Source organism: Macrobrachium rosenbergii, chromosome 43 (assembly GCF_040412425.1).
Source record: "Macrobrachium rosenbergii isolate ZJJX-2024 chromosome 43, ASM4041242v1, whole genome shotgun sequence".
Taxonomy (NCBI): domain Eukaryota; kingdom Metazoa; phylum Arthropoda; class Malacostraca; order Decapoda; family Palaemonidae; genus Macrobrachium; species Macrobrachium rosenbergii.
Window position 1 is genome coordinate 53,369,432 of NC_089783.1, and position 27,256 is coordinate 53,396,687.

Consider the following 27,256-nt stretch of genomic DNA (forward strand, 5'->3'; position numbering starts at 1 on the left):
TTTTTCCTTTAGCCAACGAGGTTCATCACACTGGAATATCTTTGACACTTGCAAGGATCGGTCTGTTGGTAGCAGTCCAGAGGTTCACATTAGGCCTATTAACCCTTCTGACCCATAACATTAGGGAAACGGCCAGTGCTGGAAATTGTCTTAATCATAACCAATCATGCAGTTAGAGTGATAGCTGGATCATGTATAAGATATAACATTAAACCAGTGTCATACTTAACCCCCAGTAGCTTAGCAGTAGAGATTCCGTCCTCCGCTCCATCGCAACGGTCACCTGAAGCTGATGTTGGTAGGCAGTGGTTTTGATTCTGAAAAGTTGGTCATTGTATCGCCTTAGATTTTCTTTAATTTTAGCGAAGATTATTCTACCAAAAGATGAAAATGAAAGGTTTCATTATCATCCTAAGCAAAAATGTTATTGGAAGACATACCAGAATCATATCTTCATCTCTAAAAATTAGAGAAACGAAGAAAACTTAAATAAAGTATTGTCATGCGCGCGGTGTTGATAACAGTTACGTCCGGGATCACTTTGCTGATTGGATGAATGGCTGCGTTCGAGTCGTGGGTCTTAAATTTCACGATAATGATAATTACCGATCGATATTGTCAAGTACCTTCACCATTCTCAATAAAAACACAAGTATTACCTAAACCCTATCGAAGACTGATCTTACATATTATTTTAGACAATTTTTCTACAGGTTACCACATTCATAAAATCAAAACAAGCTCTATCGTATACACAGTCGATGAGATAACAAGAAGCCGAGGTAAGTATCTAGGGTCTCTAGTTCATTTTCTTATTAAAACGTATTCATAAAAAAAAACAATGAAAATCAGATCTTTGTTTAATTAACCATCATTAAACTTATGAACGATTTATATATTAGTCATCCAATTTAAAAGAAGAACCATTCCCGAGTTTCAGTGGCGTTTACGCGCCATTGGCTGACCAATTTACCAAACCAACTGGAAATCGACAGGTTGTGACTAGTGCAGACGACAGTGACCCTACTTACCGTTTTCGAAGTGGCTACGAAAACGTACCCTTATAATGTGCTGCAAATTCTGTTGTTACGCACTACGCACAGCAGCAATAGCCAAAAAATCGCATTCAACCCGGTACTGTGCCCGTGTTTGTTCATACTTCTGCAATCCATATCCAGATGCTGACGAAGTTAGAATTCGCTAGACGAGCTAAACTTCGAGGTTAAAATGATACACAGGTACAACTTCTGTGAAGTTGAACAAAAGAAGCTAACGTTCCGTTAAGAAGTGCCGTCAGCGTGGATTTAGAAAGAAATGACTTGAACCGGCAACTAGGATCTTTGTCTACGGGAAGGTTGATATTGCCCGTATACATGGTGGCAAGAACCCAAAATCCAAAGTCACTGGAGTTCGACCTAACGAAGATTAAGCCATTATCCACTATGCTTTCATTTGGATTCTGCATATTTTATACGTTTTTATTGTGTTCCGTGTTGAATGGGCGATCTAGTGGAACTATATTTCATATAGAATATCGGCAGAGGCTACCAAACAAAACTCGGTGAACTTTAGGTTATGAAATTAGATGCAGTTAGAAATAGCAGCAATAAAGCAATGTATTAAAATACTTGTCATTACTCTGAAGTCATAAGCATTAGATTTAGAGACGAATTCTGTGACATGTAAACACACTGGCCATTAGCAAGCTGTCAGTCCTGTGATGTTGACGATGTCACAACTAATCAACCTAATGTTTTATTAATCTCTGTTATACCCAATTGACTGGTGAGATATACGAAACGTGCATCTGACACCATGTTCAGAATTGACAGAACTCTTTGGGATCAAAATGGAATCACGTGTGAACCGTACCAACAAAAGCTATGACGAGTGTACACTACAACATCAACAGTGTCAGTGGAATTTAATCGCAGGACTGTTTGGGATACCAAGATTGAGGGATACGACCAGTGAATCCGTATTTGAAGTGGCCCATGTCTTTAGCGGCTGCCATAACACTGTCATTATTACGTCTAGGAATTTTTCAAGCTGACTTAATTATCTGCATAACGCTAAGGAAGGCTTTATCCACCTTTGAATAAATCGTAAGTACAAGACTGATTTGCCTGATTACACATTGTCTTTTATAATACTGAAAGGTTTAATCACAGCGAATATTTGCATTTTTTCAAGTAATTAAGACTCTCTCTCTCTCTCTCTCTCTCTCTCTCTCTCTCTCTCTCCCCAGTGGCGGCGTGGACCAGGTGGAGCCAAGATATTTTTTGGGGGGCCAAAAAATTACACAGAACTAATGTACCAATTCTGTAATTAGTATATATCCATGTGAATGAAGAAAAATAATGGTATTTGTAATTAGTAAACCTCTAATTGAAATTATAGAGCTCAGTTTTCAATTAATTTTCAACTCTTGCTATATGCAAATGTATCAAATACTGTAATGTAAATTTCCTCACAACCTTATATTGAACACTAGCCTAATTTCTGTTATCAAGTTTTAATGTTCAGCCATAGTATAAGATCCTTGTCATGTAAATATATCAAAATGGTGCATATCATCAATAGCACAAAAGACTTGTGACCCTCCAAAATCTCTTCAAAATTTCAACCTATCCCATTCCCTCTTCTTCGACTCCTCTCCCTGAAAAGTAACTCTTAAGTAGCAGTAGCAAATTGCGTTGTGCTTATTCAAAACAGTACTGTAACTAGTTTCAATCAATTCATATATTTTTTATAACATTCAGGTGGATGGAAATATCATGAACAAACGTCATCTGTGTTAAAAACCCATCACTGTAATTCTGCTTTTGACCACCAAAAGGTTATAGTCTAGCTACAAAGGGAATTTCAACGTGGGGGTGGGTGTGTGGCGCCCGTGGGGGGTGCCAATCATCTGCTGATAGGGCCCGGGTCTCCTTGTCACACCCATAGCGACGCCTCTCTCTCTCTCTCTCTCTCTCTCTCTCTCTCTCTCTCTCTCTCTCTCTCTCTCTCTCTCTCTCTTTGAATAGACCAAGCTTTGCTTAAGATTGCAATATAAGTGAATCATATTGGATACAAGTTACGGATTTCATGACGAAAAGTATTTCCTTTCAAGATAATAGAGTCATAAAAGTACCCTTGACCTGCTGATTATATCGGTCTACACAGCTTATAGCGCTTGGAGCACAGGAATGGGTCTACTTCGTTTTGAACTGTTTTTGTTATGGGGTTTCCCGTTATCGTTGCCGGGGTTATTCTTGTAGTTGGTGCTGTTATTGTGACTGTTATAGTTGTTCTTGTTATGGGTCTTGCCATAGGTAATTATAGTTATAGTTCCTCTTAATGTTACTGATCTTGCTCGTGGATGCTGCTGTTATTATAGTTGTGTAATAATAGTTTAGACATTTAGAATAAACATAGGCCTATTCGTAAAATACTGTGACGTCACTGCAGAGCTTCAGGCTGTGCTGACTACAGTCAACCTCATGCTGTGACAGAACCCCAGAACCTCAGTCGTGCCACTTTAAGAGTACATAGGTTATGTTCCTTTGATTCAGGATGCATTCAGTCTTGCATTTCCATCTCTGGATTAACTTTCCAAGTTATTCTAAAGTTGATCGTTATTTGTTTAAAATCTCTAAGTATGTTTGTCTGTGGGTCGTTATTACTCATATTTCTTGGTCACTTAAGGCGGTTCTCTTCTTTAGAAACATCTCGTCAAATAAATGGCCTCCTGGCTTGTTACTTTGGGAGAATAATAATTTCTTCCCCTCAGGTCGCCCCAAGCTGCTGACATGATGCAGTGCGCCCTTAAATTCGCTGGTGCATTTCCATTCACAAGTGTCTCGATGTGTTTTGTAAATAGCGCTATTATTGAAGCAAGTTATGTCCCATCGACTCTAAGCAATGCCAGCTAGAGATTATTCTGTATGATTAGGCCTCCAAACCTACTAATTGGTTAGGACGAAAAAGAAACAAATATAAATAAATAAAGGACGGTTATGCTATGAAACGAATCCAACCACTAGTCTATCAGCAAGTCTACCCAGTTAGTGTTTATCGAGAAGAGGAGCAAAAACTAGACATTTCAACCACTTCCTGCAGAGGAAAAGAAGCTATTAAGAAAAACTAAGCTTGCTGATTATGTGCATTTTCAACACTATTCAAGCTACTTGTCATTTAGTGAATAACTTTGTGCCGTATCTCTTTAAAATCGGCAGTCCGAGTACGTCCAAAACAAATTAATCATGTTTATTATTGTTAACAAGAAATAGCAGATACTTGGCTGACAGATGATAATCTTTGTATTTCTCCACAGAGTACAGTAGATAATGTTCTCTTTTTGTATTTATCCACAGAACAGATAGTGTTCTCTCTTTGTATTTCTCCAGAGAACAGATATTGTTCTCGCTTTGTATTTCTCCACAGAACAGACATTGTTCTCTCTTTGTATTTCTCCACAGAACAGACATTGTTCTCTCTTTGTATTTCTCCACAGAACAGAATTGTTCTCTCTTTGTATTTCTCCACCGAACAGACATTGTTCTCTCTTTGTATTTCTCCACCGAACAGACATTGTTCTCTCTTTGTATTTCTCCACAGAACAGACATTGTTCTCTCTTTGTATTTCTCCACAGAACAGATATTGTTCTTTCTTTGCATTCATCCTTAGAGTCAATACTCTTCCCAATTTCTGTTTCCCCATTGAGTGAATATTGTTCTCTGCAGTTCTCCATTGCGGGTATATCCTTTTTATACGTCTAAAGCTTGTCTTTTGTTTGGAATTCGACTGTCACCCAGGATTAAGAGAAGGCCCATTGCTGTTTCGAAGAGCGTTTTCGAAAGTGTGTGTCCAGTGACGGGTCCTTGATCTCTGAGATTCGGACGAAAGGTACAAACCGGAGAAATGAAACAGATATTGCTTAGCTATCAGATGTCGAGGAGGGTTTGATAGCTCACATATTTGCTTTGATAACATTCACTGATTTAATTGGATCTGCTCATAATGATAAACTAATAATAATAATAATACTAATAATAATCGCACGAGTCACTAAAACGGTGAAGAAATCCATAATGGTGTAAATGTAAATATATATTAGAAATCTATATACAAAACGAGAGCTTACACTTACACCTTTGTGGATTTCGTCAACAATATTATTATTATTATTATTATTATTATTATTATTATTAATTTTATTATTATTATTATTATACCCTCAGTAAACAAACAAACAAACAAATAACACCGTTTATGGAGAACCAAAACCTTTTAATCATCAAGTTTTATTTTGCTAAAAAAATCGTCAGCAAAACAACAGGCATCCGATATACGTTCATTTACTAGAAGTCGAAGGGCCTTGCAGCACTCCATTGCTTCTCTTTCCTTTGTGGATTTTGTCTTTATATATATATATATATATATATATATATATATATATATATATATATATATATATATATATATATATATATATGTATACAGTATATGTATACACTTATATGATACACATGTATATATACATATATATCATATGTATATATATATATATGTGTATATGTACATATTTATATATGCATATATATATACTTTAAATATACAATATATGTGTATATATCTGTATATTATATATGTGTATTATTTATCTATCTATCTATCTATTTATCTATCTATATAAATCACAGATATCTTAGAATGCGGTACTCTCACGCTTCATCAAAGCCACAAGCCTGTGAGGTTGTCGGAGAGTCCTAGCCATAATACCCAGCCACAGAACAGTTCATCAAAAACCCTCTACCCTGATACTGAGTTTAATGTCACTGATTATCCAGTCCGTTCCACCCTTAACACACACACCTTTCACATTCTCACGTTCTTTAATCACTCGATCGACGGAGCCGGCATGGCAACTCCTGTCGTATCATTTCAGCAGACGCCGACTGATTTTGTTTGCTTCCTTCGTGGGACACCTATATGTAGCCACTGACCGGGTCTACTTTCTTCACTGCTGCCCCCAGACATTTCGGTTTCTCTCCATCTTTCCCGTCTTCTGCAGCAGCACTGCTGAAGACTTTCTCTTGCAGTTCGTAGTGGTAGATGGTTTCAAGCTCTGTCTCCGAATACATCCCTATAATCGTGTCTTTGCCCTTCTCTACGAAGGTGGCATTCACGTGTTCTTCTTCGTGATTGTTTGGGATGAAAAATTGTTCGTTATTGTCACCAGAGGGATTCCTGGATTTTTTCCTCCGCCTTATAAAGCAGAGGGTCGCCCCTGCCAGGATTGCCAAAAGGGCTACAACAGCGCCTATTGTGATGGGGATAGTTTGAGTGTCGAACACCTGCGTCTCTGCCAGATTGCTTTCCAGTGGTTTGGTCGGTTCTGTAGAAAAGCTTTCCTTTGTGCTTGCAGAGAATGTGTTTTGCTTGGTTGTCTGAGCACTTACAGGGGTTACAGTGACCGTCGTGGTAGCCGGAATAAGTGTTTTCGTAGTGTGGAAAACTGTGAATTGCTCTGTCGTGTGTGATGATGCAAAAGGTAAGGTGGTGCTCTCTATGGAATCCTCGTCATTGTTGTAGTTTAAATCTGGGTCTGTTGACTGTGGTGTGTCTGTGGACGCTTCAGCCGTAGTAGCTGTACTTTTTCGCCGAGTTGAAGGTCTGGCAGCCGTTGTTTGTTCAGTTGTAATTTCTGTATCAAATGGTAAAGTCGTAATTTCTGTATCATAAGGTAAAGTACTTGGATCGGAAGCAAGAGCTTCTTCGTTGTTTTTTGTCAGTGTTGTGGCCCCAGAGTCATCAAGTTCTGAAAATGGAGTTTCATCCGTTGCTGGCTGTAAAGTCGAAATTTCAGATCTGATGTGACTCATAAACAGAGTATCCCCCTCATCCGATTTCAGGGCTGAAAATTCCGCAGGTGTCGCGAGCAAAACAGTCAAGGCTGGTTTATTTGAAGCTCCTGCAGAAGTCAAGAGTGTGGTCTCTCCCTGCTCCTCACCCAGAGATGAATCCGTTGTTGGTACGTGTTCGGTTGTAATTTCATTCACAAAATGAGTACTCGGAGGTGGGTTGTCTGTGAAAGGCCCACTGAATTCCTCTGTTGTGCTCCCTTCCAAAAGCTCATCATCTTGCATGGCATCCTTTCCACCACCGGAGCCTGGCCGTCCTGTGCCTGGAAGATTCCTGGTATAGGAAATACCGTCAGGTTCTGTTGGACTGAGACTGGAAGCAGACATTCTCGCATCGTTTTTGGAGGCAGGATTCCCACTGGGTGCTTCTTTTCTTACACGTTTTCCTCCAACACCCTTCTCTGTAAAAATACAGACAGGTTGGCTTGGCTATATTTCGAAAATCTGTATAACCCTGTCACAGAAATAATTTTGGCACATTGACATCAATCTCTTTCCTTTATTGCCTGATAAACAACAGTATAAAACTTGCATACTTGCTACTCTTTACAAACCTTGTTCTTCGCCTGGGACCAAGTGAAGCTGGCTGTAGTTTTCCACCTCAGGAAATTTGGTCGTATTTGCTCCTGCATCTAGTTGGCGGAAAACCAAATTCCTTTGGCCATGTTGTGCCTTGAGATAAAACACATGCACTTCATAAACAAGTTAATAAATGTCAGCGATTTTTTTTTTACTCTATTTTCTACAAATTCAGAAGTATTTATATGGTTTCCTATTGTGACATACATTTTTAATAGCTAAGAAACGCGTGAAGGTTATGTAGGAATATCTCTCTCTCTCTCTCTCTCTCTCTCTCTCTCTCTCTCTCTCTACAAACACACACGCACACACACATATACACATTTATATACATATGGAGTTAATGAACATGTTTCACAGACGTAAATTTCTGACTAACACCGGGAACGAACCCTGGCCTTCCGAGTGACTGGCCTGTCACTCGGGAGCCGAGGTTCATTCCCGGTGTGAGTTAGGTATATATATATATATATATATATATATATATATATATATATATATATATATATAGAGAGAGAGAGAGAGAGAGAGAGAGAGAGTGCGTGTGTGTGTATTTCAAACTTACCAAAAATTCTGCACTGGGATCATCCTCTTCAGGAACACCACCTTCTGTTCCTACTTCAGTCCCCATCTCGCCATTAGGAGGCCATCTTGGACTGGTGACGTCGGTAACGTTGTTGGTGTACTTCCCTTTGCATGCTGCAGAATAAAAAGACACTTGTAAAACCTGACAGCAAAATGAGAAACAAAAGATAGATTACCAAATAAAATAAATAAAAGAGATGTTGCTAAGCATAGCGTTTCAGGTACAAAGGACAATAGGAGTGGAGGCCACCCCCCAACCTCCCTCACTCAAGGCTGCTCCACTTCCTCACAGTTTAGAAGCCGATTCCATTTTTGTTCTCAGTTGCCAAAGCTTGGAATTCCTTTCCTGCTTCCTATCGCCAAAGTCTGACAGTCTTCCCAGCCTGAGGAGGCGCGGGTCTATCGATAACTAAGTTTTGAAATCGAGTTTTTTTTTTTCCTTCCGTCGCGTCAGAGCTAGATAAGGACACCGAATTGCCCGTCCCCTTGGCCTCTGCGACTAAAACGAACTGTAACTTGAGTCACTTCTGCGACTAAAACGAACTGTAACTTGAGTCACCTCTGCGACTAAAATGAATTGTAAATTGAGTCATTTATGTGACTAAAACGAACTGTAACTTGCGTCACTTCTGCTACTAAAACGAACTGTAACTTGCGTCACTTCTGCTACTAAAACGAACTGTAGCTTCAGTCACTTTTGCCACTAACATTATTTGTAATTTGATTCACTTCTGAAACTAAAACGAACCGTAACGTCAGCCCTTTGCCCTTTTCTTGCGAGGGAGAACGGAAACCAGTCCTGAATTGGAGGGGACAAGTAAAACCACAAATTCATCACAAGCAATTTAGTGAGATACACCACTTCAGTGGTTAGTGATCTTGGTTTTATCTTCAGAATGGTCGAGTTGGTTCCCTGGTTATGATTGATTTCGAAATAGTTGAGTTGGATTTTCATAATCACCGTAGAAATAGTTAATTTGGTTAATTTGATTATTCTCAGACGGGTTATGGAGATAATCATTGATTATTTTCAAGTAGACCTTTATTAAGTAAGTGGATCCCCAATAATGACCTTCAGACTTGTTGCCTGGACTTCCAGTAATTACTCACAGAATGGTTGAATGAATCCCCATCAGTTATCTTCAAAATTGTTGAAAATACCCCCTTAAGTTTGTACGTTTCTCCAAGTGACAGGTCCCTGACTGATGTAATCCTCTGCATATCACTGAACAGGAAGAAACATCCGTCAAGTTTTCATTTCAGCTCCATTCAGGAACTGAGGACAACTGACTAATGGATTTGAATAGATTTCCTAGATATGGTAAACGAAACGTCATAAGTTTCGAGCTTGTGATGGAAAAAAAATCCTAATTTTTTTTTTTTACTATTCAAGGAAGTAGGTTTGATGGAAAGCCATTTTTACGCAAATAAGAATGTAAGAAAGCAAGCTCCTGATGAAGGTCAAACCAGTATGCACTCAGACAAAGTGCAGTGTAACAAAGTTCTGCCCAAACTAGTAATTGCTCTTTTACTGAAAACTTCAGTAGAAAACTCACCACTTTCAACAAAAATTGCCAGCTCATTATCAACTTCAGTCTCCAGGGACCGTTCTACGTTAGGATGAGCATTGTCCTTTTAATCAAGACATAAATGTGAATGAGAGAAGTCCCTCAATACAGCAAAAATGAGCTACAGAAAGAGGAAGCACTTTCGGTGCTGTATCACAGCTTTTTCATTGCGATTGCAGAATTTATGTGTTGTGTAGTAGATCAACGCTTTCTAGGTGCTGTATTAAGCTTCCTTAGTGCTATAGCAGTGATATTTCGTACTTCTAAAGGACCAAACAAGACTGTGCTTTCTCGGTACTATCGTAAGCTTTCTGGGTATTGAAAGGGATTTCTCTTACGGCAACACAAAGCTTTCTCATTGCTGAAATAAACTTAATTTTTTAGCAATGTTTTAACTTCGTTATTGTAAGAATAACCAAGCCTAAGCTTTCTTGGTGTTATAAGAAGGCTTCTTTGTATTATGGCAAGCCAGAACTTTCTTGGTGCAAGCCCTTTTTCTGTGCTATTGCAGGCTTTCTCTGGTCTATGGTAGCAATAGTCTATGGTGTAGTAAAACAAAAGCTAGCTTTGTTCGTGCTTCACTAGGGTTTCTCTGTGCTTTGCCAAGAGAGTTTTTCAGTGCAAGGGATTTTCTGTTGCTATAGCAAGACGAGGGTTTCTTGGCGCTGTGGTTAGCATTCTCAATACTATACTGTACTGGCTTTCGTGCTGTTAAGGTAAGCTCTCTCAGTACTATGGCTACATTGGTACTGGTACCATAATAAGTGAAAGATTTCTAAGCGTTTCAGTAAGTGCTATAGGATACGTTACTCTGTGCTGTAGTAAGACAAGGACATTCATTGGTATAAGTATTGTTACTCTGCTAGCGCAAGAAAAGGGTTTCTCAGCGGTTTAGCATTGTTGCCCTGCCTGAGCATAACGAAGCCTTTTAGGGTCTAGGTAAGCTTTCTTATTGCTATAATAGAATTTACCTTCGCCATAACAATTCATGGCTTTTGCGTGCTTCAGAGAGCTTCCCCAGTGCTATAGCAGTTTTTTTTCTGTTTTTGTAACACAAAGATTTCTCATTGTGGCAGTAGGCCATGTCGCTGCCACTGCATTGGTAACAGTGATCCAAGCAGAGCTTTTCCCTTGCTGTAGCAAGCTTTCTGTATTACTGTAGATTTGCCTTGTGCTTAGAGCAAAATAAAGCAATTTTAGTGCAAGCAGTCTCAGTACTGTAGTGAGCTTTGTCAGCGCTATAGCAGGGTTACTCTGTGTTGTGGTAAGACAAATCTAGTTTTGGTGTCTCTGTGTCATAGGAAAAAAAAAAAACAGTAAATAGCTGGTTAATCTGCTGCTATAGCATGATAAAGCGTTCACTTGAGTCCATTCACGTCAAAGGTAAATTTCCCATATTCACTTTTCTCACATGTTCATGCACTTGTCACAGAAATGTACACGCGAATTATTAGAATTCACAAACTATATTTCCTGGCGTACTCTCTATAGATTGCATAAGTCTCCCTAACTGAATCTTGTAGAAGGATGCTTGAGTAGCATGAAAGAACAGCGGCCACACACACACACACACACACGCATATATATATATATATATATATATATATATATATATATATATATATATATATATATATATATATATAATTCTGTATTCTGTACAGGTGCACATTGGGGCTCTTCTGTAGTTCCCTCAGTGCATACCCTGTCAGACCATTGGATGAGTCAGTAGAGTTTTCGGCTAGCCCTCTGCTAGGCCCGAGTTCGAGTCTCCGACCGGCCAATGAAGAATTAGAGGAATTTATTTCTGGTGATAGAAATTCATTTCTCGCTATAATGTGGTTCGGATTCCACAATAAGCTGTAGGTCCCGTTTCTAGGTAACCAATGGGTTCTTAGCCACGTAAAATAAGTCTAATCCTTCGGGCCAGCCCTAGGAGAGCTGTTAATCAGCTCCTCAGTGGTCTGGTTAAACTAAGGTATACTTAACTTTTCTCAACCACACTATCACCGGCGTGGTGCAGTATATTACAAAAAGGCAAATCTTTCCTAAATACTCTTTCCCATTTGTGCCTCATCCCAGCTCCCTTGTCATCGGGCAAAGACCAGTCTCTATATTTCTGAGACTAGTCTGTCTCCAGTGTTCAAACCACCGCCAGAAATATTCAATCCGTCAGTCAGTTATTTAATCCTTTCTCTTAGTTAGCTCCGACAACTCCATTTTTTTTATCGTTCGCCCTCACTATTTTTGGCTTTTTCCTCAGTGTTACCCTTTGTTATGGTTCACTCCTTTCTCCGCTGTTAGCCTTCTTTGTCTGTGTATTGTAATGTTCGTTTCCCGTCTTTACTAAATAAAAAGACAGGTGCAGAATTTTTTGGAGCGGGACAGGAGCAGAATGACATCCAAAAGAATGAGTGAACTTGGTTCGGTTCAGAGAGAGAGAGAGAGAGAATTCTTAGTTCATTGAAAGACTAGTTAAACTGCTTTGATAAATTTTACTGCAATGTTCTAACAATCATGAACTGATGGGCGATCCTTATGGCAAAGTTGACTGAATTGTCGGCAGTTTTGTTTGAGTTGTATTATAATTCTCTTCGCTGACTTTGTTGTGGGTCATCTTAACCTACGAAATTCTAGGCATTCAATCCTCTTCGTTGTATGCGCATTGGTATACAATGAACGAATAATTGTAATGGTTCAAGAATTATCTTTTAAAATATTTAATACATGCAGCGCTACTCATTTCTTACCTTTTTTCATATTTTTTTCTTACAAACTTTATATGCACCTCGCTTTCCCTCGTTTTCCGTCAAATCTAGTCTGCCTCCGTCTGCAAGCCCCTAAAGTAATTCAGGTTTCATCATGAAATTCTCCGAAGACTTGGCAGCACGCTAAAACCACCTCACACACTTTCATTACTCTTCCAACTACATCTCAGTCAAGAGTTCGTATTTTTTTTTTTCTTGCGTACTAAAATCCCACCTTTTTGTCATAATTCCTTATGTTAGGTTAGCTTTAGCGTATGCCTATTTTGAATTCTCAAAAGAAGACGCCCTCTTTAACACAGTTAGGAACCATTTAGTTGGCATGCACTTAGTAAACATAATATCTTCCCAGTTTTTCCTGGAACCCAGTTCTATATATGGAGAATTGTCAATAGTGTTGTTTCCCGAACATTTCATGATGGACTCCGTTGAGATATTTACCTATGACATACTCCTCCCAAAAGCTATTTTAAGAAAGGTGAAAAATGGCGAGAGAGTTCTATTTGCTGCGTCACTTGTATCTCCTAAAATTCAGTGCACCAGAATTCGGCGAAGTTATGATTATCCTGGCGCCACTAGGCTCACCTATACTCACGTTAATGTTTTCGTTACTTTCATCTGCATTTTATCCATATACATTGATGCTATTTTCCAACTCATCAGTAGTTTAAGCATGTTACAATTTTATATGAGTTTGTGGTAACTTTTCCTCTTTTGTAAAACACATATGGTAACTAAGGACAACTCAGTTGTTGGTTTTAAGCAACTGTAGACGTCACATGCCCTCGAATTACAGAAAACATACCTTTTAAGCTACTCATTACTATTCCAGGGATCTTACCGTAAACACTGTAGGTTCGAAGGAGGTAAATGTTTCAGAAACTGTGAGCCCTGCAAGAGTAAGTTCACCAATTCACTCACGAAAACGAAGTAATTCCACCAAGGGGGAAAATCTAGATATATCTTAATATTGCGTGATGACTTCCAAACGACTTGAGAGATAATTGTGGCGAAAACGCTTCGCAAACTCATGAACTGAGTACTTACATGACACCAGCACGACAACGTAAACCAACAGCAGTCTGGTCCATTTCCAGGGGTCTCTCGCAAACATTCTGGCCGTCTTGATCTCTCCCGTTTTCTTTCCGCGTTCTCTCACGCTGCAGAATCCATAGACCTTGTGCTGTATATCCCTTGTAGACGAACGAATGCCAAACCGAAACCGTCAGGAAACTGTGATCTCGTTTGCGGAATGGAAGCGCCGTGCGTTGCAGACTGGCCGCGCCCGTGAAAAATATAAAATGCCAGACAAAACGGAGCGAGGATGAATACAACACCGTTGTTATCAAGAATAAAATCAACACGACGTCATCGGATATAAGACATCCTGTGCTGCAAGTAATCGGCCAGCTACTTGGTCACGAGTGACTACGAGATTCTTTTCTCATTCAGCTCGTTTTCTCAGAGAAATTAGATGGCATGAAGGTGTGTTCTGTTAGGAGACTATAACGCACAGCCCAGATCCCAAGGGAGGAAGGCACGAGGCATAGGCTACACCCCTTAGTTTTGTTACTCGTAGATGAAAATATAATTTTCCGTTTCATCTTCCTCTGGAAACTTAATCATAACGAATAATTCTCTCTCTCTCTCTCTCTCTCTCTCTCTCTCTCTCTCTCTCTCTCTCACACACACACAATTTTTTTTAAGATTATTTTGTACAGCGTCACTAATAGACTTTCCTGTTCCGATAACAGCACTCGCCTGCGGTATAGGTGAAGCATCTTCTGGGGGTGATAACGCGCTTGCATTTCCGGGCTGCTAGTACGAGTAAGCGCCTGAACTGACATAAGTCAACTCACTATAAAATACAGCAGCAACTTCTGCTTTCATGGACAAGCCTTAGATCATTTCAGTTAATAGCTAGTTTTGGTCACTGAAACGAAGTTCATGTTTCCGGTCGTCATTCAGAGGATATTGACAGTGGTGTCAGACAGAGGTCAAAACATCATATCACACCCCCACCCCCCTCACATTGTTTGACTTATTTTACAGTCGTCACGCCAGATAATTCCTAATCAGTCTATTTATTTGTCTTGAGCTAATTTAGTTTGTTCTGTAAGCTGAACTGTCAGACAGGACTAAAGTTCGCGTTTGTGACAGCTATAAGCACACATTGTTGGTCTAGCATTGCTCTCTCTTAGTAGTTAAAATCGTGCTCATGCGCGCTTTTAGCTCTTTTAAGATAACATATTGTCAGGTACACTGAATCTGCGTTAACAGTGAGTAATAAAATGAACTGGTGACATTTTAAGGAAAAACTTCCACATAAATGTCAACATTTTGCAAAAGACGTTGTAGGCTACTACCCCAGATTCTGACAAGTTGCGCAAAACCTATGCAATTCTCAATTTGTACATCTACAGATATATCCTGATTCTTGGCGAAACTGAATATTCGCCCTATTACCGGATGTTTTTCTAACATAAAATTCAAAATAGCAAAGTAAACCATTAATCCTCGTTGGAAAGATAAAAAAAAACTTAGCTTCGAAAATGAAATACCTAAAGAAAACAATGTTTGGAACTTGCGTTACACGTCTTATATAGCGCATTACAGATGTTTGCCTCTTACAATAATATACTGCCTATTATATTAGTATGCTTTGATGCACGTGGAAAAAATATTCAAAATTTAGTGTTCATTAATATTTAACCAGATTTTAAAAATACCGAAAGTAATTAATAGGCTAAAATGCAACTATCCATCGAGCAACTAACAACTGATTCTATATCTCTCTCTCTCTCTCTCTCTCTCTCTCTCTCTCTCTCTCTGTGGCCAAAAATGCATAACATAAACGCGAATGCACTGAACTGCGCTGAATCTCTCCATACTGAAATGAAATTAAATATTCTACTTGGTCGAGATGCATACTTGAAAAACAGTACTTCGACAAGGGTTCTTTTATATAAGAATAAATTCGTCCTCTTAGTTTATCGTTGTTAGAACGAGCAAAGTTTTTTTTTTTTTGTGAAATTCTGTAAAAAAAAGAAAGTCTCAACAGTGCTTGATCAAACAGAATCGTAATGATCCCGTGTAAGCGAAAATTTCTCAGCGAATTTCATCATCAGTAGTATATTTATCGTACCATAGATCTGTGGTTTTTAAACAGTCCTCATAACTTTTTCTGTCCGCCCTCAGATCTTAAAAACTAGTGAGGCTAGAGGGCTGCAAATTGGTATGTTGATCATCCTTCCTCCAAACATCAAACATACCACATTGCAGCCCTCTAGCCCTAGTAGTTTTTATTTTATTCAAGCTTAAAGTTAGCCACCGCTATAGGTGCCAAAAACAAAGGCCACCGTTGCTGAAAGTTTCATGGACCGCTATAGGTGCCAAAAACAAAGGCCACCGTTGCTGAAAGTTTCATGGACCGCGGCTGAGAGTTTGTCTGTCCATCTGCACTTTTTCTGTCCGCCCTCAGATCTTAAAAACTAGTGAGGCTAGAGGGCTGCAAATTGGTATGTTTATCATCCATCCTCCAAACATCAAACATACCAAATTGCAGCCCTCTAGCCTCAGTAGTTTTGATTTTATTCAAGGTTAAAGTTAGCCATGATCGTGCATCTGGAACTGCTATAGGTGCCAAAAGACAGGCCAGCACCGGGCTGTGGCTGAAAGTTTCATGGACCTCTCTGTCCGCCCTCAGATCTTAAAAACTAGTGAGGCTAGAAGGCTGCAAATTGGTACTTTGATCATCCATCCTCCAAACATCAAACATACCAAATTGCAGCCCTCTAGCCTCAGGGTTTTTTATTTTATTCAAGGTTAAAATTAGCCATGATCGTGCGTCTGGCACCGCTATAGGTGCCAAAAACACAGGCCACCACCAGTCTGTTAACCATGATCGTGCGTCTGGAACTGCTATAGGTGCCAAAAACAAAGGCCACCACCGGGCCGTGGCTGAAAGTTTTATGGTCCGCGGCTGGGAGTTTCATGGGCCGTGGCTGAGAGTTTTACACAGCATTGTAAGCTGCACAGCCAACTCGATTGCGCCGAAGAAACGATGGAAATTTGTGGAATTGTTAAATACTCATATGGGCATATGGATATGTAAGGACCAGCACAAAAAAGAACAATAAAACGCCTATGGCAATTAATTCACACTTTGGTCTAAATCGTGTAAGAGAATAGAGGCGAAATAGACGGAAACCAAAAGCGAATAATGAAAGGAGAATAGCGCCACAATATTTGTGAGTGAGGTCCCTAATTAGCATTGGTAAAATCTCTCTCTCTCTCTCTGTCTCTGTCTCTCTCTCTGTGTGTGTGTACACAGTACAGTACATTGAAATACACAGAATATATCAGTACTTACGCAGGGGCATATCACTGAAGGCAAACATTAGGACTTTTTTTGAGTGAAGAATCACTCACAAAACAAAAACATCGGAATGTTTATATCAAGCCGGAAGCACTATAATATTTACTTGTTAAAGTACACTGAATAATAATAAGAAGACTGGTGACTTGAAACTTGCTACCTTACCAACCGCACGCATGCTCACATTCATAAGAATCTTGTCAACAGTTCTCGTACATCGGGCGCACGTACCACACTACAGGGACCTCAAGATCATTGTCGTTGATGACCGTAATTTTGTAAGAAAAAAAAATCATAATTGACATGCTTTTCAAAGTATTTTTATCAGAGTTAATTTAACATTTTACTAAACCAACATAGCGCAGAATATACGTCCTTACGAAAGTGACACACCTTACCCAATTTACCCAAATGCTAGAACATGACAGCAGCTGATTCAAAACTTCTCGATCATACATTTTCTCTGTTAGCACCACATTGAAGAGTATATCGTGTAAATATACAAATCACCCTCAACAGAAATAATATGCAAAAAATCATGTGTTATAAAGTTTTTGCGCACCTCTTTGGATGACGAGAGAAGCTTATCTCTTAAGCAGAAATGAAGTGCAAAAATCACATTATGAATACTTTAAATATATATATATATATATATATATATATATATATATATATATATATATATATATATATATATATATATATATATATATATATTATATATATTTATTTCTTGTTCACGTCTTTGAGTGACGCTGACTGAACATGTTACGTTCAAGAGAACGGACGTTGTCAATGGTGCGAACAGAATGCTTCGTGCACGACGCCAACTCTTTTCTGGTTGGTTTTTTGAAGCTTCATTAGAACTTTAGAGAAGTTGATTCTTGCGCTGATACTTTGTCTTTTTGTAATAAAATTGAGTTGAATATACTTATTTATTCTAGTAATGGCTTTAAAAAGTCTCGTTTGTTGTGTATTTCGACGGTTTATAAACTAACTCCCGTTGCGGTTGCCACTGTACCTTTCTGCTTGAAGAAACTGCTAGATTCGCTCGGTTATGGTGGTCTGACGCAACTAATCTTTACTCGCCGTCAGCGCAAGTTTACCTGGACTTGTAAGGCAATTACGATAGTATTACTTGACTGACAGTGTTGAAAGTTGGTTGTGAAGGAAGGTTAACGTTGTATTTGGTTGCCTGAACGGCAAGTAGTAGTTGCCATAACGTGTGACTGTGTAAAATCTTCACTGTACCAGGAGAAGGTGAGTTTAACTTAATACGCACCCTCCATTATTCAGGTATATCCTGTACCAATGGAAGTTTTGCTGTTGTGGTTTTTTGCTGCATCGAATTAGGCTAATTCTGTCAAGCTGGCTTGGTTTATTATAGCAAAGGCGTTTGTTAGGCTACTAAATCTAAATATTGTTGAATATTCTTTCGAGATCGTTTACCTGCCATCCTGTATGATGTGGTGACCTTGAGCACTCTGTCGTTGCTTTGTCTCGTCTTATCAGTTGGTTTATCATATACCAAACTGTATTTGAGGAACGAGAAAAGATGGTGAGGGGTTGGGTTATCGTATACCATTACTTTAATTGAGGAACGAGAAAAGGTGATTGGTGGAATTTATTATGTCGAGTTGGATTTCGTTGTTGAAATATCTCTGACGCATCCAGCAACCTCCGTAGTTGTTATTCAGATCTTGGTTTGAAGTTCAGAAATTCAACCAGTCGAAAGGCGTATAGACTCCAGGCCAGTCAGGTAAACATAGACTATGCTTTACGCAGTATGCTATCAGATAATGATGAGTTTTGTGGGTACTTGTGTAATACCCACATTCCAGAGAGAGAGACACACACACACACACACACACGCACGCACAGGTTAGCAAAGTTTTGAAGATGGCCGTAATTGTGTTTGGAGGAACGGCTACAACTTGACTCAAATTAGCTTAAAGTGTGAACCTTTGAGCAACCTTTTTTTTTTTTTTCATGAAGATGTGACTGTGTTAAGGGGCCCATACACGTTCAAAAAAAGCGTCAAAATTTTGCATCAAAATTTTGATATCAAAATTTGAGTGTGTGTAGGACGTTTTGATGTCAAAAAAAGATTTGAAGCAAAATTGTGATTGATCAAATCCGTTTGATATTTTTTGACGAGTCGTCAAATTTTTTAACCTTCCCTTACCCAAGCACTTATTATCAACCATAATTATTATTCGTTATAACCTTCCATATTATTCGTTATAACCTTTACGTTTCCTACATTTTTGTCTGCGTCAGAGCGTGGAATGTGAAAAATTTCTCTTGCAAAAGGTGAGCTGAATTTCTACAAAATGGCCTCTTCAACTAATAGCTATCGTTTCAATGAAACAAGGAATATTTCCACTTCATCTTTTCCTCTGTTCATGATGCTCACAATGCCAACACTAGTGCTATGGCCACTGATGCATCCATGTCGAAGATTTTGACGATACTGAATTTTGATGGGAAAAACGCCTAAACGTGTGTGGGCAATTATGCATCAAAATTTTGTATCAAAGTTACACGTCAGAATTTTGACCCTTTTTTTGAACGTGTATGGCCACCTTTAGTCTAGATAGTGCGCTTCGTTCTTACACAAATACAAACCTCCGTTCTTTACATTAGGATTAGGGTTTGCATGTGAGCTGAATCAGACATTGAAAGTTCCTGACAAGGTAGTTTGCTGGTACAGTGGTTAGTGTCGTGGCATGCCACTCAGATGTCGCGAGTTGGCGTCCTCCCCAGGTTGATGAAAAATCACTGGCTCTGGATCATGATCAGTTACTAGTGCATTGTGGAGTCTGCAGTGAGAGTTTGAAACCAACATTCTTTGTGCTTGTTCCTTGTGAATAGGCTGAGGTTTCATCTACTGGAATAATAATAACAACAACTACTGACAGGCTAGGGGAAGCCCTTCCCTCCTGGTGGTTTCTGCTCCTCTCTGCTTCCAGCTGCCGTTAAGTTCAGAAGTCTCTCAGGACTCTTCCTGACATACAGTTCTAACATTTGATGAGTAAACTTGAGTATTCCATTTCCTCAATTGGCTACTCAGAATACAAACCTTGTTCTCCAACCTTGGACTGTGCCATAGCCAGTGTGTCGCGGCCTTCCGTGGTCTTGGGTTCGAGTCCCCTTGCTTTTGGGTACAATGAGGCATTTATCCTCTTTTTCTTTCATTTTACTGTTTTTTTAATAAAGTGTGTAGGACAGGCTGATGAGGAAGCAAAAGTTTCTTGGTGGATTATAGGGAAAGTGCCTTTGTCTTTACTTAATCGTTTCGTTCTGAGTGTTTTATTTTTAAATCCATCGTGACTGCCCTCCCCATTTGTTGTGGCAAACCTGGTGGATTTCGTTTGCCTTACGAGGCGTGCTGGCCCCACCTTATCGTCCAGTTGCTTCCGGCATTTTTGTTTTCAACGACATATGGTAACGTCAATATATACTTACAAAATACCAGTTAGTAAAGGTTATTAGAAAATACCAGTTAGTAAAGGTTATTAGATACTTAATAGTATGAAATTGCGCTAGACTAAGCTATGAGAGTTAACCCCGGGTTACCCCATTGCTGTATGTAGGTTATACTGTATGCAAACCTTTGTTACTTACTGGAAGGTGACACTGTAATAAAATGTAATAAAATTTAGTATTTGGATACTTCCGCACTGTTAAAGTGGAAACCCAACCTGCCTCCTCACATCGTAGTGGGTTGTCTGGAAGGATTCTCGCAAGAATGTAAACATTCCAGTGTCACCTGGTGGGAAATTATTAGATGGTCCATCCAGGTCAGCCAAGCACGTTTTTCTAATTTGAATACTGTACTGATTGCACCTACTGGCATGTAGCTGTCAGCTAACTTTAACAGCAAGTATCCAAATACTGTTGTAAATTTGACTGTACAGTATTGTAAAATTTTCATATGTCTGCAAGAAATTAAGTAACAATTACTGTATTCCAGGTCTAAGATGGGCATTTCTTCATTCTATGCCAGTCGACAGTGAAAGAAGTCAAGGTGCATCCACTACCCGTTTAGTAATTGAAAAAAACAAAAATCCCTGCAGCGCAACCCAGTTATACTTTATACTGAATTACAGGCTGGAGCTATCAAGGTAATTTCTAAAAAGAAGCCTACTTTCTGTTGAGTACATTTTGTTCCTGAACGTGGTTCCCACCAGTAGAATTGCAGCTTTATGTTATCAGCTCCCACCTTTTCTCTTGTTAGGAGAGTTCAGCGCTCATAACATACTATGGGCTGAAACTTTCACAGATAAAAGAGGCAGGAGTTTATAAAAAAAAACTCATGGATTGTAAGTATCTCTCGTTGATGAATGATGGTTCCCAGACCTATTTTAATGTCGCACCTAACACTTAATGAGTTGCTTAGGTACAGACCTTCAGCTTCAAAACTGCAAAAGATACACATATGCCTGTGCAAGAAATTAAAAATTATTTAAATAAGTGGAAAAATTTAAAATTGTGTTGAAATTTTAAATAGGACAACATTGTGGCAGGTTAGTTTGCCTCTGTTGCTTGTCAGTGTTCAGAACATTGTTATTGTTTGCTTACCTGTCACATGCTGGCTGCATTGACAAGTGCTTTTACGTACAGTATAATCAAATATGTGTGCACACTGTACCTCCATTTTTATATTCAGGATGTTGGTTATTGAGGATAAAAGTGATGGCAGCCTGGCTGGTATCGGAATGATGCAGCAGGCCATAACAATGGACACTTGAAAAATTTTCGAGTTGATCGTGGCGAAAAGATCGCCGACATCACACGTTCATACAATAAATAAATCCACCGTTGATCCAGTGTTGAAGAACAAGGAAAAAATGAAGGAACGCGATGAGCTCTGTTCCAATAATGCCAGCGTATTTCCAGGAATGTAGAAAACGGATTAAGATGGTGAAACTGTTCAGCCTTCGGATCTAGGAACAGCATCACCATCTAGTGGTTAAAATGCTTGTTCAAGAAATGTTTAAAAAAAACTGGATGCAGGACAGAAGATGTATTGTTTATCTGTGGACAAAGAGTCAGTGTCTGGCTTTAAAGTAACAAAAGGCAAATTAGTTCTCCTACTAGGCAATACTTTTGGGTGTTTGAAGCTGAAACCCTTAAAAACATAGCTAAAGGCAGGAAAATTACTCCAGTTCCAAGTGATAAACTGTATTTGTCAACTACAGGCAGTCCCTGGTTATGCCGGACTTGGCTTATGCCATTCTGAGGTTACAACACACTTCAAATATATTCATCAAAAATTATTTCCCGGTTACAATGCATGTGCCGGGTTGACGACACCGATCCAATGGAAAAATTATGGCTCCAAAATGGGAGAATGGTCAAATTTTTTTAGGGTATTTTTTTTTTATGGAAAACTCAATACAAGTGCAGGCTATGTCGTTTTCAAGACACCCAAAGGATTAAAACTAAGGTTTTCTCACAATTTTCAATGATGTCCCATTTTACGCCAATTTTCAACTTGCAGCCGAACCCCCGTTGTAAACCAGGTACTGCGTGTAATGTAAAAAATTATCAACTAATGTATCATTGGATTTGTTTTCGGGAAGAAATGATCTGAAGAACAAGTACTTTGGGCACTTTGTTTTGCAGAGATAAAGCAATCAGTTACTGTATATTATATGATATGGAGAAGTATGTGACACTAAATGATGGTTTGGTATCATACAGCACCTTCGTAAATTAGGTGTCAAAGGTAACATGCAAAAATGTATAAAAAATTTTTTGTCAGAAATGTACCTTCACGTAAAAGTTGAAGGGATCCCCCCCCACCCCACAAAGAAGTGTTGCCTTAAATAAGATCACAGAAGCAGTTACTACATTTACTCTTGGCAGGAGTTCTCTTTGCTGATGAATTTGCCATCTACTGGAATGCCCATGATCCAAAGAGTCATTGATTCTGTCACTAAATGGGCATGTGAGAATGGATGTAAGTTTTGTACCTCAAAGGCCAGTTGCGTTTTTGTTTCAGTTGTACAAGGACTAAGGAGGTTCCAACAACTTCGAAGATAACGGTTATCCTACCTTGTGGTGAGGAAGTGAGGTTTGACATGAGACTCACTTGGTCTCCACAAATTAAAGAAATTGCTATGGATTTTATACCTTGTATCTAGTTTTAATTGGGAGCAGACATGAAAAACTTCCTTGTAAACCTTTATACAAGTTTAAAGAAGAGAGTTAGAATATGGCTGCCAAATTTGCTCAAGTGCTTGTATAGTTGAATTTAAAAACTATGTACTATAATACATAACATGTGTTTATGTATATGCACTGAAGCTTTCAGAACCTCTCTGGTTGAGAGCTTATAAGCAGACACTAGTCAGATGCCTGTAAGTCTTAAGAACTTTGGCTGCACCACTAAAATCACATGAAAAGCTCATCATCTAGCCCTATTCAGTATTTGCGTGGAGATTTTCAATTCGAAAAATTTCATTCTCTTAACCCAAGCAAACAGTACCATTTACATATCGGTGAAGAGGAAGATTGTTCCTTGAAGGAGTTGAGGATTATGTAAATGCAGTATTCGGTCATTCCAGCATGGATGACTGATGTCTAAAATGTGTCTAAAAGTGGTAAGCAAGAACTGTAAAGAACCAATTTTTGGCATGATGAAATTCATTGACGCCATTAAATTCTACTCCTGTATAAAAAGCCCAGGATGTGTTGGCATTGCAGATGTGGCTAATGATGAGTCTTGTATAGCTAAATTATCCATTACTGCTTCAGTGTTTACAGCTGAATTGACAGTCACATTGAAATATATAGAACTCATGAACCGAACAGATACCTGAGATTTCAGTGTTTGTTCAAATTCCTTTAATGCCCTCACAGCCAGTAAGCCATTTAACCCTTCTCGTTCAGCTATTCAGGCATAACAGGGTGGCTCTGTTGGTTGGCATCATGTTACAAATTAGTCCAATTTGTTGGATGCTAACCCATGTTTGTATCAGAGGTTAGGAACGTGCACATGTGGCTGCCAAATATGCAACAATGCCAAAGAGTATTGATTATTCCTCAATCCCTCTTACTGACATTAGATGGCCTATCTGGTCCTGAACAAAAATGGCAAAGTAATTGAAATTCTTACTCTGAAAAGAACGTAAAATATTAGAATAGAACTTGAAATACTAGAAAATCCTTCTATTGATTGTCATTTGGTCATCGTAATAGAGAAATCAGGCTATTCAGACCATGGCTAGTAGACTGAAGAAGGACATACTCCGTTCGACCCACTAATTCAACCTTGAGGGTGATGATGTTGACAGCATCATGGACTTTTGGGGGAAAACAAAAGAAGATTTTTGATGTGATCGTTTTCATTTATTACAGACTTTTTAGTAATTAACTTGATCAGTTTTATCCTGTAACCATTTCTCATCTCAGTACTGAATAATCAAACATTTCCAAAGCTAGTTCATCAGACCAGACTTTCATAAATCAGTATCAGTGTGATAAGAAGCTTTAGATCGATGGGGTTATATTGAAGCAAATTGTGATTTGGTTTTCAAATGAAATATTGTGTTAGAAATGGCTTCAAAGTTAAGTGGGGTTGCATTGTAGTTTAGTATTGTGTTTCCTTACTTTCAATACTACAGATTAACATTGCATTTCAGAAACAATGGGTAGTTCCTCATCCAAACCATCTGAACCAACACGCGATAATAGTAATGCTAATCAAGTTGTGCAGCCACCAAGTATCTCCTATCATAACTATGGAGGTCACTTGAGAACCCCCTCTCCAGTCAGATATAATCCCCCTTATGTAAGGCCACAGCCAGCAGTCAATGTAAGTGTACCCAGGGTTACTCCAACTCCCTCCTCTCCAGTCAGACATACTCCCCCTTATGTAAGGCCACAGCCAGCAGTCAATGTAAGTGTACCCAGGGTTACTCCAACTCCCTCACCAAACCCTCCAGTGGATGTTGGCACGATTTCCCCTGCAGATACTTCACCTGTTCCTGTTGTTGGTCACCAGAGTGTAATACATAATGTCAATAATTACTTGATGCCAGCTTCAGAGAGTGTTGCTAATGATGTACGTCACGTAACTGTGCCTTTTGGGAAAGTTATTGATAAATTCTTTCTTCATGTGTGTACACAGTATAATAGCAAAGAAGGATGTCGAGCGCCTTTGTGTAGAAGAATTCATGTGTGTTACTATTGGGTTCTAGGTAAATGTAGTAATTCTCTTTGTGCATATGACCACAGCATTGATGCATTTCAAAATATTTTCGGTGCTTTACAAAGAAGAAGAAGCATGAATACATCACCAGTTGAAGTTTTAAGTAATAATCATAGATTCAACAGAAACAGTAAAAGGAAGAATGATTCTTGTGTGTGCATGTTTTACTTAATGGGGAAATGTAAACAAGATAATTGTTCCCATGTCCATTCAAAAAAGCCATATGTATGGGAAGTGAAAAAAGGTGGAACGTGGTTGCAATTATCTCATGAACAAAGTGATGCATTAGAAAAGTTGTTCTGTCAACCTGAGCAAGAAGTTGTTGATTTGTTGCCGGTACCTCAAATTAAGGCTATGCAGACTTTAAGAATGGCTCTGAAGCAAGACTTGAATTGGAAAGCAGATTTGCAGGACATGAAAGTGTTTAGTGGTCAAGTGTCGTATGAGTTACGGAGACTTTCTACAGCTTCTGATATCTGTTACCTTAAGAGTATGCATAGAGTAGCAACACGGTGGATTTGGTATTGGCAGTCTGATGATGTGTGGATTCCTTACAAGGATGGTATTTTTTACAAAGATGGTAGCACCAGAAATTTTTACAATATTGCCCTTAGTGATCAGCTAGAGCATCATTATAACTTCAGTGACGAGAATAAAATTGAAGTGATTGTTGGAGAATATACATATACCATTGATATGGATACCATGACTCAAACAAACAAGAACCTAGGAACAGTAAGAAATGTCAGGAGAAGACCAGTATATAATGGAGTGAAAAACAAAGATTTGTATTTTGATCAGTTCTTTACTTCAGCCTCTGAAGAACATGGTGTGCGTCGCCATGAAGTACCAACGACAAGCCCAGAGTTTTCATTAATTAAAAGTCTCATGGAAGCATCAATGAATCGAGTGTGTATAGTGTCAGTGGAAAGAATAATTAATGTTACCCAGTGGAAAGTTTATCAGAATAAGAAAGCAATGCTGAAACGTTTGTATCAAGGTGACCAGTCCCTTGTAAATGAGCAGTATCTTTTTCATGGAACGCGACACAGTGTTGTGGACGAAATTTGCAAGGATAACTTTGACTGGAGGCTCCATGGCACAAATGTTGGAAGGGTATATGGTCATGGTCTTTATTTTTCCAATCTTGCAAGTTTATCGAACTCATACAGTGAGACCAATTCATCTGGCATTAAATGTATGTTCATAGCATTGGTATTAGTAGGATCAATGACTGTAGGCAATAACGAGATGAAAGTTCCACCAGTATACGACAAAACAAATAGACGGTTTGATACAACCTGTGATAGGGAGTATAATTCAAGTATTTTTGTGAAATATCATAGGGATGAGTATTATCCAGCATTTGTTGTGTACTATCAAGCTTGACTGTTTATCCCCTTTAAACATACAGTTGATATCTTGTATACAGACTGATATAATTAATTTTAATAACCCCTGTAATATACTTGTAGCAAGAATTGATGGTACTGTACTGTTTTAGGAAACAGTCAAAATGACAGTTGGATCATTTATTGCAGCCTGCTTACTGGCATTAAAAGCTTCTGAGAAGAGGTCAGTCCCACTTAACTGTACAGTACTTTCATGACAAAATAGTAAATTTGGCATAGTGGTTGAATCACAGTACTCCCTCTTTACACAGGGCAATGGAACTTTCATGAAAAAGTATTGCAGGTTACCCTTCATATTTTTACATTTTGAATAGTTATAAATATTAATGTTTAACAGTTATAATTATTAATTTTTAACGTGCATATATATATTTACGTAAAAAACATACAATGTGCCCGAAGGAATTACAGTATGAAGAATATTTTAGAAGACTAACTTTCGAGTACAAGTGTTAGCTCTATTGTGTATATTTGTACTTGGTTCTTTGATAAGAATAGTAAAGCAGTGTGTTTTAAAGGCTTGGGTTTCTTTTGAATATGAATTAGAAATGTGTACTTAACTGTGAAAAGTGTACCCTTATCAATACAGTCGTATTCGTCTATTAATAGTTATACACCCTTTATTTTACTTTGATTATGCTGTATGTACTAAATATACAAAACCTTAACCTGTTCAAATGATTATGCTGTATTTGCTAAATATACAAAACCTTAACCTGTTCAGATGTTTATACTGTATATGCTAAATATACAAAACCTTAACCTGTTCAAAGCTTTTGTAAACCACCAGAACCGAATATAAGGAAATGGATTCTATTGCAGTTGACTACTTACGATAA

At 38.6% G+C, this 27,256-nt stretch overlaps 2 protein-coding genes across 7 annotated transcripts; one reads left to right on the top strand and one right to left on the bottom strand.

The window, feature by feature from the left end:
* Window positions 1-27,137, top strand: LOC136828913 (protein mono-ADP-ribosyltransferase PARP12-like). Of its 4 annotated transcripts, none has more exons than XM_067087237.1 (3): window positions 1-2,105; window positions 20,761-20,911; window positions 24,437-27,137. In XM_067087237.1, the coding sequence occupies exon 3, from the start codon at window positions 24,442-24,444 to the stop codon at window positions 26,392-26,394; it is 1,953 nt and encodes a 650-aa protein (XP_066943338.1). In that variant the 5' UTR covers window positions 1-2,105; window positions 20,761-20,911; window positions 24,437-24,441; the 3' UTR covers window positions 26,395-27,137. The 4 variants fall into 4 exon arrangements, with proteins under 4 accessions (XP_066943338.1, XP_066943337.1, XP_066943340.1 ...); XM_067087236.1 differs by lacking the exon at window positions 1-2,105 and adding an exon at window positions 17,807-18,044; XM_067087238.1 differs by lacking the exon at window positions 1-2,105 and adding an exon at window positions 18,432-18,543.
* On the bottom strand, window positions 5,653-18,379 carry LOC136828915 (mucin-22-like). 3 transcript variants are annotated; one of them, XM_067087240.1, is made up of 4 exons: window positions 18,234-18,379; window positions 8,054-8,187; window positions 7,464-7,581; window positions 5,653-7,310 (listed from the first exon to the last, which is right to left on the bottom strand). In XM_067087240.1, exons 1-4 carry the CDS (start codon window positions 18,367-18,369, stop codon window positions 5,974-5,976), a joined length of 1,725 nt encoding a protein of 574 aa, XP_066943341.1. In that variant the 5' UTR covers window positions 18,370-18,379; the 3' UTR covers window positions 5,653-5,973. The 3 variants fall into 3 exon arrangements, with proteins under 3 accessions (XP_066943341.1, XP_066943342.1, XP_066943343.1); XM_067087241.1 differs by lacking the exon at window positions 18,234-18,379 and adding an exon at window positions 13,454-13,815; XM_067087242.1 differs by lacking the exon at window positions 18,234-18,379 and adding an exon at window positions 13,248-13,446.
* Window positions 27,138-27,256: the final 119 nt, after the last annotated feature.